The sequence below is a fragment of the Conger conger genome, chromosome 10, assembly GCF_963514075.1.
Source record: "Conger conger chromosome 10, fConCon1.1, whole genome shotgun sequence".
Classification (NCBI taxonomy): Eukaryota; Metazoa; Chordata; class Actinopteri; order Anguilliformes; family Congridae; genus Conger; species Conger conger.
In genome coordinates, this window is record NC_083769.1 from 3,022,501 (window position 1) to 3,032,500 (window position 10,000).

General features: G+C 48.0%; 1 protein-coding gene across 3 annotated transcripts in view; it reads left to right on the forward strand.

Annotated features, from left to right (window-relative positions):
- Positions 1–10,000, forward strand: part of LOC133139453 (filamin-A-like) — a 64,668-nt gene that overhangs the window by 43,469 nt on the left and 11,199 nt on the right. For all 3 annotated transcript variants that reach the window (XM_061259008.1, XM_061259009.1, XM_061259010.1), the window contains 7 exons: positions 1,139–1,229; positions 3,416–3,556; positions 4,628–4,756; positions 6,919–7,092; positions 8,396–8,548; positions 9,248–9,451; positions 9,825–9,977. In XM_061259008.1, the coding sequence (XP_061114992.1) occupies positions 1,139–1,229; positions 3,416–3,556; positions 4,628–4,756; positions 6,919–7,092; positions 8,396–8,548; positions 9,248–9,451; positions 9,825–9,977 (1,045 nt within the window). The remainder of the gene's footprint in view (positions 1–1,138; positions 1,230–3,415; positions 3,557–4,627; positions 4,757–6,918; positions 7,093–8,395; positions 8,549–9,247; positions 9,452–9,824; positions 9,978–10,000) is intronic.

The window sequence follows — 10,000 nt, forward strand, 5'->3', positions numbered from 1 at the left end:
AGCGCTCCTTTCAGCCTCATCCCCAACAGCCCCTTCCATGTCACAGTGAGCGCTCCTTTCAGCCTCATCCCCAACAGCCCCTTCCATGTCACAGTGAGCGCTCCTTTCAGCCTCATCCCCAACAGCCCCTTCCACGTCACAGTGAGCGCTCCTTTCAGCCTCATCCCCAACAGCCCCTTCCACGTCACAGTGAGCGCTCCTTTCAGCCTCATCCCCAACAGCCCCTTCCACGTCACAGTGAGCGCTCCTTTCAGCCTCATCCCCAACAGCCCCTTCCACGTCACAGTGAGCGCTCCTTTCAGCCTCAGCTCCTGCTTTTGCTGTGATGCTGCTGCGGTTGACTCCAATAGTGTGTTCAAGACAGCAAACATGTTTCAATGTTTTTCTGTCTGCCGCAAATATTAGCAAAGGTAGTGTGAGGTGAACGAAAAATGGCTGCTGATGGGAAAAACACAGAGAGAACAAAAGTTGACGATTATTTGGCTGTAATAATACAATTTAATCAATGTAATAGTCATTCTTAAAAAGTAATCCCAGGTAAGCAACGAATCAGCTAGCTGGCATTGTTAGACCTAAGTCACATCCATTTGTAGAAGTGATGGTGGCAATGGAATGTTAATTTAAAATCATTCAACAGTGACAGTTTGCTGCAAATGTCCACCACAAACATTCACTGTCTTGTCTGGTGTCTCAGCCACCGCTTTAAATGCAAGTCAATGATGACAATACGGTAAAAATGGTCACAGAAAATGTAGTAATTACTGTTTTTTTTCAGCTAATATCTCCCCATGTTGCCGATTTTCTTTAAGTTATTGTTTGATTAGGACAATACAGTAATGCATTGTGGACAAATCATGGACAGTTTGTTGAGTCTCTCTCTGCATTCATACCCATATGAAGGCTTCCTGTTTAACCTACTGCAGTCTCTGGTTCCAAATTGTAGAACATGGTGGCGCCTGTAAACTTCTGTAGTTTTAAAATGCTTTTCAGAAGCCCATGGATAGTTAGTGGGTGCTGTGTCAGGCACTGGGTCCATATTTCTTCTACAGTTTGTGGTACCCGCTCACCTCGCCTGGAGACCTGAGCGCTGTGTGCTGATTGGTGGGCTTGTTTGGTGACCTTTCACCCCGTGTTGCAGGCTGTGGACAGGCTGAATGGGGCAGGCCTGTCCAGGCTCAGGCCTGTTGACCTGGTGGTTCCCCTGGCCCTGGAGGAAGGAGACATCTCAGGTAAACCTCCCAGGCAGCCAGACCAAGATGGCTAAGATTGGCTGATTAGATCATCTCATGAATATGTAGGTGTTCAGGTGTTCCTAATAAAGTGCTCACTGAGTGAATGTTCATGGCCTTACAACCAATCATATATGAATCAGACGTTATCTGACATGTTCGATAGTTTGTTGTATGACCTTGACATGCACTGTGTTGTACTTGGCTTTGCTAAAAGCTGCTGCTAAATAAAATGTAATGTAATGGATATTGTGAGTTCAGCTGGAGTTGGAACTACAGCAAATTCAGGTGCACAACATATAAAAAAAAGTAGTTCTGAATGCTTTTCTGATGCATTTTCTGTAGCAACTGTACTTGTACATACACTGCAAAAATAAGTAAATACTAACAAGCAAGTCTTGTATTTAGAGTTAAAATCGTATTTAAAGGTACAATAGGTAAGAATCCTGTGTTATAACATTGTTACAAAACCATTAATATACATATAATTCTAAAACCATGTTATCGTTAGCAACAAGCAAATTAGCTGTAGTTAGCTTGACGATTTAAATATCCACTTAAGATAAAATATAGGCAAAACTAACATAGTCGTGATTGCACTAGTGTTGTGCTTCAAGTGGATATTTGTAAATTCGGGAAGCTAACTAGTAATAGCTAATAGCTGGTATTTATGAACTAGACTAGATGAGCAATAGTAGAGTTTCAGTGATCGCTTGTCTGGAGTGCAATATGGGCAGCTACATGTTCCTTTTATCTCTTGAATCATGCATGTTTAGCTAAACCTGTCATGGTTTTCACTGCCTACTTCTGGAAATTCCAGCATTTACCTCTCTAGACCTCTAGAGGGCTTGCCGGCGTAGCTCAGCAGGAGAGATTGCCTCCCGCATGTGGAATGCGGGTGTAATCATGGCCGATTGCAGTCAGCTGCATGGAGAGCTATTTAAGTCTCTTCCTGGCACTGCTCTGAGCTTTGGTGTTTCATTTTGACACGTGCACTGAGCCGGTATAGAGGTAGATACATAGAGAGTTGTTGGACTGAATTGCTTTTAGTCTTGAAAAGCATTCAGCTTAGAAATTAGCTAGAAGTATAGGGACCAATATTGTTTTTCTTGGGTTGGTTGGTTCCCGTGGACCTTCCCTATTTTTCTTGCTTAGGTCCGCTTCTGTTTAGAGGAGTGAGTGGCAGAGTTCGCCACTAAGGTTTAGCCCTTTTCGAGACTGCCTGTTTCTGACAGGGAGTTAGTATTTTCCTGACCGTTAGAGTTCAGGTCAGATTTCCGGTTGCCGAATCGCCAGGGAGTTTGGTTCCATTTTTTACTTATTTTCTCACACAAAACTCGCCCACTTCTTTGGGGATTTCGTGCTAGTTTGTACTTTCACGGTTTTTGTTTCAGTGAGCAGTTCGCCAGGGAGTCTCTCTCCCGTTTTCTGTTTTATATTCCTCTCCGAGTGGCCCCACATTCGTGAGGGGTCCTCGCTTATTTCAGTGGTTATCCAACTTATAACTGTGTGATCCCTTCCCGGTCACTCTTGGTCTCCCGCCCCTGCTCCCTCACAAAACCTTTATTTACAAACTGTAAGTTAAATTTGTATCGTTTGTAGTGGACTATCATATCTTAGTTCTATAGCCAGCTAGTTATGTAGCCAAATAACTTGCTTGCTCACAATATAGTTGGTTAGCTAAAGTGAAAACTTCAAAGAGACAAAAAATATAAATAGTTTTGTGCGGCACACCAAAGTCAAAATTTCATGAAGTCACCTGTTTAGCTAACTTTTTCTCATGAGAACTCTACGACAAGAAGGCAGGCTCTGTTGCATTTGTCACTGACAGCTTTCCAAAAAGAGTACTGAACTGTATAATACTATAATGTATATTATGCATTGTATTCATAGACTGTGGGAAGCTTAAACTGTGTTGTGGTCTGAGGTTGTTTGTTGTTGCAATTCCTCTCTTTACCGGTAGGAGTCCTGAAATTACCTATTATACCTTCAATCTTAAGATCTTAAAAATGGCAAGCAAAAAGTAACTGTTTTTTTCTCTTTCAGAGATGAAAAAATGAATAATTAAAAGACTAAAACATAAGTGAAGACTGGCTTTTTTGCCACATAACTGCCCAATTCAGTACGATAGAACCTTACAGTGCAGTTTTGAGTGTGAATGTGGTTTGGACTCTGCTCCTCTCCAGGGGAGGTGAGAATGCCTTCGGGCCAGGTGTCCAAGCCGGACATCCTGGATAACAGAGACGGGACTGTGAACATCAGATACGCCCCCACGGAGCTGGGGCTCCACCACATGGACATCAAATCCGATGACAGCCACATCCCAGGTGACTGCACTGCACCCAGGCATCCTTTCCATAACACCGCACAGAACACAGATCTTACTGTGGAAACTGTGCACAGAGATCATGCTGTGTGCTCTCTGCAGTACATTGACATGGGGAGAGAGCACAGCACTTCACACAGAGAGTGAGAGAGCACAGCACTGCAGAGAGAGAGAGAGAGAGAGAGCACAGCACTGCACAGAGAGAGAGAGAGAGAGCACAGCACTGCACACAGAGAGAGAGAGAGCACAGCACTGCACACAGAGAGAGAGAGAGCACAGCACTGCACACAGAGAGCGAGAGAGCACAGCACTGCACAGAGAGAGCGAGAGAGCACAGCACTGCAGAGAGAGAGAGAGAGAGCACAGCACTGCACACAGAGAGAGAGCGAGAGAGCACAGCACTGCACACAGAGAGAGAGCACAGCACTGCACACAGAGAGAGAGCGAGAGAGCACAGCACTGCACACAGAGAGCGAGAGAGAGAGCACAGCACTGCAGAGAGAGAGAGAGAGAGAGAGAGCACAGCACTGCACACAGAGAGAGCGAGAGAGCACAGCACTGCACACAGAGAGCGAGAGAGAGAGCACAGCACTGCAGAGAGAGAGAGAGAGAGCACAGCACTGCACACAGAGAGAGCGAGAGAGCACAGCACTGCACACAGAGAGCGAGAGAGCACAGCACTGCACACAGAGAGCGAGCGAGCACAGCACTGCAGAGAGAGAGAGAGAGAGAGAGAGAGCACAGCACTGCACACAGAGAGCGAGCGAGCACAGCACTGCACACAGAGAGCGAGAGAGAGAGCACAGCACTGCACACAGAGAGAGAGAGAGCACAGCACTGCAGAGAGAGAGAGAGAGAGAGAGAGCACAGCACTGCAGAGAGAGAGAGAGAGAGAGCACAGCACTGCACACAGAGAGCGAGCGAGCACAGCACTGCACACAGAGAGCGAGAGAGCATTGCCCACCCGGTACAGCCATATTGCTGTTGCAGTGTTATGGGGAAGTGGATCATGACTGCCATGGGTGGAACAATTGTGCACACGCGAGATCAGTCTGTCTTCCTGCGCGCACAGGAAGTCCCCTCCAGTTCTACGTGGACTACGTCAGCAGCGGTCACGTGACCGCGTACGGGCCTGGGCTGATCCACGGCGCGGTTGGCAAGCCCGCCGTCTTCACGGTCGACACGACAGAAGCGGGAGAAGGTAGAGCCACTCTGAGTCCTGAGTCCGGCCCCAGGACTGATTTACTGTGCTCTGAGTCCGGCCCCAGGACTGATTTACTGTGCTCTGAGTCCTGGCCCCAGGACTGATTTACTGTGCTCTGAGTCCGGCCCCAGGACTCATTTACTGTGCTCTGAGTCCTGGCCCCAGGACTGATTTACTGTGCTCTGAGTCCGGCCCCAGGACTGATTTACTGTGACTGCAGAACATCATGAGATTACAGGCTTTGGCTCTGTCTGGTCTTCACAGCTCCAGAACCAATTACCAACTTTTACATTACACACATCAAATATGAGTCCAGCGATTGATTGATAGTCTCTGGCACCACATGACGGAGCTGGTGAACTTGACTTCCAAGGCACATGGTCCATATATTTTGCAGTCTATCTCCCCACCCTCAGTATTAAAGGTACAATAGATAAGATTTTTGTGTTAAAACATTGTTACAAGACCATTGTAAATCCCTTCCTATCGTTGAAAAAGGCTCACTGACATGTTGACTCACCGTCTGCCTGTGTTTACAGTCGGTTTCAAAATATGCAGTTGACGGGCCGACACTCTGTACCAAAACATCGTATAGCTGTACAATAATCCAAGCTCATTGGTTGAAAATTGGTTCTAATTGCCACAGCCAATGGCGTTTCAACGTCAGCGTGTTCACAGAGAAGGGGGAGGGATAAACAGTGTTGTGGTTTGAAGGTGTTTGTTGCTGCCTGCTGTACCTTTAATTTCAAAGTTAACAGGTGTGTTTATTACAGGCCCACACACATATTTTTCATGTTTCTGAGCTTTTCATATCATCCTCGAGCTTTTGCTTTGTATTCAATACTGATTCAAGTAAAACAAAATATATATATATATATATTTTAGTGGAAGTATGCATATTTTAGGATCAAACTGCTATTTCTCCAAGCTGTTCCTAGAACCAATTCCCACGTGACATGACATGTTTTTGCACAATTATCGGATGATGTTGCTGAATATACACCTGTATATAGTTATTTTGATCCACGATTCCTCTTCTTCTCCTACACTATTGTATTCTCCCCACTTAAGTGACACTTTCACTGACCACAGAGAGCTAGCCATGCTAACACAGAGAGCTGACCATGCTAACACAGAGAGCTGTCCACGTTAACACAGAGAGCTGTCCACGTTAACACAGAGAGCTGTCCATGCTAACACAGAGAGCTGTCCATGCTAACACAGAGAGCTGTCCATGCTAACACAGAGAGCTGTCCATGCTAACACAGAGAGCTGACCGTGATAACACAGAGAGCTGACCATGCTAACACAGAGAGCTGTCCATGTTAACACAGAGAGCTGATCATGCTAACACAGAGAGCTGTCCATGCTAACACAGAGAGCTGTCCATGCTAACACAGAGAGCTGATCATGCTAACACAGAGAGCTGACCGTGCTAACACAGAGAGCTGATCATGCTAACACAGAGAGCTGTCCATGCTAACACAGAGAGCTGACCGTGCTAACACAGAGAGCTGATCATGCTAACACAGAGAGCTGTCCATGCTAACACAGAGAGCTGACCGTGATAACACAGAGAGCTGATCATGCTAACACAGAGAGCTGACCGTGCTAACACAGAGAGCTGACCGTGCTAACACAGAGAGCTGATCATGCTAACACAGAGAGCTGTCCATGTTAACACAGAGAGCTGACCATGCTAACACAGAGAGCTGACCATGCTAACACAGAGAGCTGACCATGCTAACACAGAGAGCTGACCATGCTAACACGGAGAGCTGACCATGCTAACACAGAGAGCTGTCCATGCTAACACAGAGAGCTGACCGTGCTAACACAGAGAGCTGTCCATGCTAACACAGAGAGCTGACTGCAGGAGGCGGAGCGGTTAGCTTTCAAGTCACCTACGTCGCTGCTCTCAAGGTGTTGTGGGCGTTTTAAATCCTGAAACCAGGAAGAAGGCGCTGATACGGGTGGGCCTTTAAATTCAGTGCCTCTGACTGCCTAAATAACTTTGCCACGTAAACAAACAACTCATCGACTGTGAATCGATTCATTAGTCTCAGCAAAGTAGTTGTGACGTTTGCATTGGGATGCAACTCCCCTAGTGACTGACCTGTGCTGAAATCGCTCTTCTTCTGTGGTGGCTGCTGTTACAGGCGGACTGTCTCTGGCCATCGAGGGTCCGTCCAAAGCAGACATTAGCTGTGTGGACAATGAGGACGGCACCTGCACGGTGTCCTACCTGCCTGTCTCACCTGGGCCGTACAACGTCCTCGTCAGATACAACGAGCAGCACGTCCCCGGGAGCCCCTTCCTGGCCCGGATCACTGGTTGGTTCCTGTGGACCCACGCTTCTGCAAACTTACCTGCGCACACGTACACGCACGCATGGAGACATACACACGCATGCACACGAACACGCACACATGGAGACATACACACGCATGCACACGAACACGCACACATGGAGGCATACACACGCATGCACACGAACACGCACACATGGAGACATACACACGCATGCACACGTACACGCACACATGGAGACATACACACGCATGCACACGAACACGCACACATGGAGGCATACACACGCATGCACACGAACACGCACACATGGAGACATACACACGCATGCACACGAACACGCACACATGGAGGCATACACACGCATGCACACGAACACGCACACATGGAGACATACACACGCATGCTCACGCAAACGTGCGCACACGTACACATCACACATGGAGACATACACACGCATGGACACACAGATGTGCGCACACGAACATGCACACATCACATATGGAGACATACACACGCATGCACACGAACATGCACACATGGAGACATACACACGCATTGACACACAGATGTGCGCACACGAACATGCACACATCACATATGGAGACATACACACACATGCGCACGCACACACACGGAGACATACACACGCATGCACACGCACACACACATGGAAACATACATGGAAATGCACGCACGTGCAGACGCGCACACACACACACATACGCACTCGTGCATGCAAACACATATTTGTGCACAGAGACACACACACACACACACACGTACTTAGGCATGCAAACACACACCTGTGCACACACGCATCCAAACATACACATACACACACAGACACACACATGCGCACGCACGCACATACATTCACACACACGCGCAAGCAAACATACATACGTGCACACATGCAGTCACGACCAGGCAAGAAGACGTGTCAGTACTGTCTTCCTCAGATGATTAATGTATTGGCTGGGACTCTCTCTAATATCTGAACTGAAGCATGGCTGGTGTTGTCTTTAATATCTGAGCTGAAGCATGGCTGGTGTTGTCTTGAATATCTGAACTGAAGCATGGCTGGTGTTGTCTTTAATATCTGAGCTGAAGCATGGCTGGTGTTGTCTTTAATATCTGAACTGAAGCATGGCTGGTGTTGTCTTTAATATCTGAACTGAAGCATGGCTGGTGTTGTCTTTAATATCTGAACTGAAGCATGGCTGGTGTTGTCTTTAATATGTGAGCTGAAGCATGGCTGGTGTTGTCTTTAATATCTGAGCTGAAGCATGGCTGGTGTTGGTAAACTTCCTCCTCTCTCTGCAGGGGAGGGGTCGATGCGGAGGACCATCGGCTCGGCGGCCGACATCCCTCTCGACATCGGGGAGCTGGACCTGAGTCAGCTGACCGTGTCCCTGACCACGCCCTCCGGCCGTGAGGAGCCCTGCGCCTTCAAACTGCTGCGCAACGGTCACATGGGTGAGACCATAGAGTGTCTACAGCAACTGGAGCGGGTTGGAGACCATAGAGCGTCTACAGGAACTGGAGAGTGTGGGAGGGTCCAGACCATAGAGTGTCTGCAGGAACTGGAGAGGGTGGGAGACCATAGAGTGTTTTCAAGAACTGGATTAGATAATCGCATCAATAAGTAGGTGTACATAGGTGCTCCTAATTAAGTACTCGGTGAGTGTATATACTAGCCACACTAGCCTATTGTGTGGCAGCAGTGCAATGCATACAGTCATGTAGATACGGGTCAGGAGCTTCAGTTAATGTTCACATCAACCATCAGAACAGGGAGAAAATGTGATCTAAGTGACTTTGGCTGTGGAATTATTGTTGGTAGCAGACAGGGTGGTTCTCAGAAACCGCTGATCTGCTGGGATTTGCATGCACACTTGTCTCTAGAGTTTGCAAAGAATGGTGCAAAAAAACAAAAGCAGCAGTTCTGCAGACAGAAATGCCTTGTTAATGAGAGACGTCAGAGGAGAATGGCCAGACTGGTCAAAGCTGACAGGAAGTGGGGTGCAGTGGGTAGCCCTAAGTGGATAGGCGACAGCAGTATAAATAAATAAGTCTAATAAATACCCAATAAAGTGGTTGGTGAGTGTATATATTATATGTATTGTGTTTGCATGTATTCTTGACATTTGACCCTTCCTGGCCTCTCCTCCCCAGGGGTGTCCTTCGTGCCCCGGGAGATTGGCGATCACCTGGTCAACATAAAAAAGGAGGGCAGCCACATCCCCAGGAGCCCCATCACGGTGAACATCAGCCGGTCGGAGTTCGGCGACGCCGGGCAGGTGAAGGTGTTGGGGCGGGGCCTGAGCGGGGGACGCACATCCGAGCCTGCGGAGTTCACCATCGACACGTCCGCAGCCGGTGAGCGGCAGGAAATGGGGGGAAAACATTATTTTCTGTCCCTAGGAAGAGGAGGAGCAACAGAAGGAGGTCAGGGGACACAGTAAGATCCACGCAATCGAGCTTGAGCTGGGCCCTTGAGCTAGGCCCTTGAGCTGGGCCCTTGAGCTGGGCCCTTGAGCTGGGCCCTTGAGCAAGGCCCTAAACCCCACATTGCTCCAGGGGAGATTGTAAGTCAATTTTGGATAAAAGTACCGGGTAAATGACTGTAATTTAATGTAAGGTCAGAGAACAGTCACATGACTCTGAGGGAGTTTTGTGGAATGTGTGAGCTGTGTGCCTCAGAGTTACTGTCTATCTGTCTGTCTGTCTGTCTGTCTGTCTGTTTCTCCAGGTTATGGAGGCCTCAGTCTGTCCATCGAAGGCCCCAGTAAAGTGGACCTCCACACAGAGGACCAGGAGGATGGAGTGTGCAGGGTCACCTACTGTGCCACCAAGCCAGGAAATTACATCATCACCATCAAGTTTGCTGACCAGCATGTTCCAGGTATCCACTGTGCCGCCCCCATG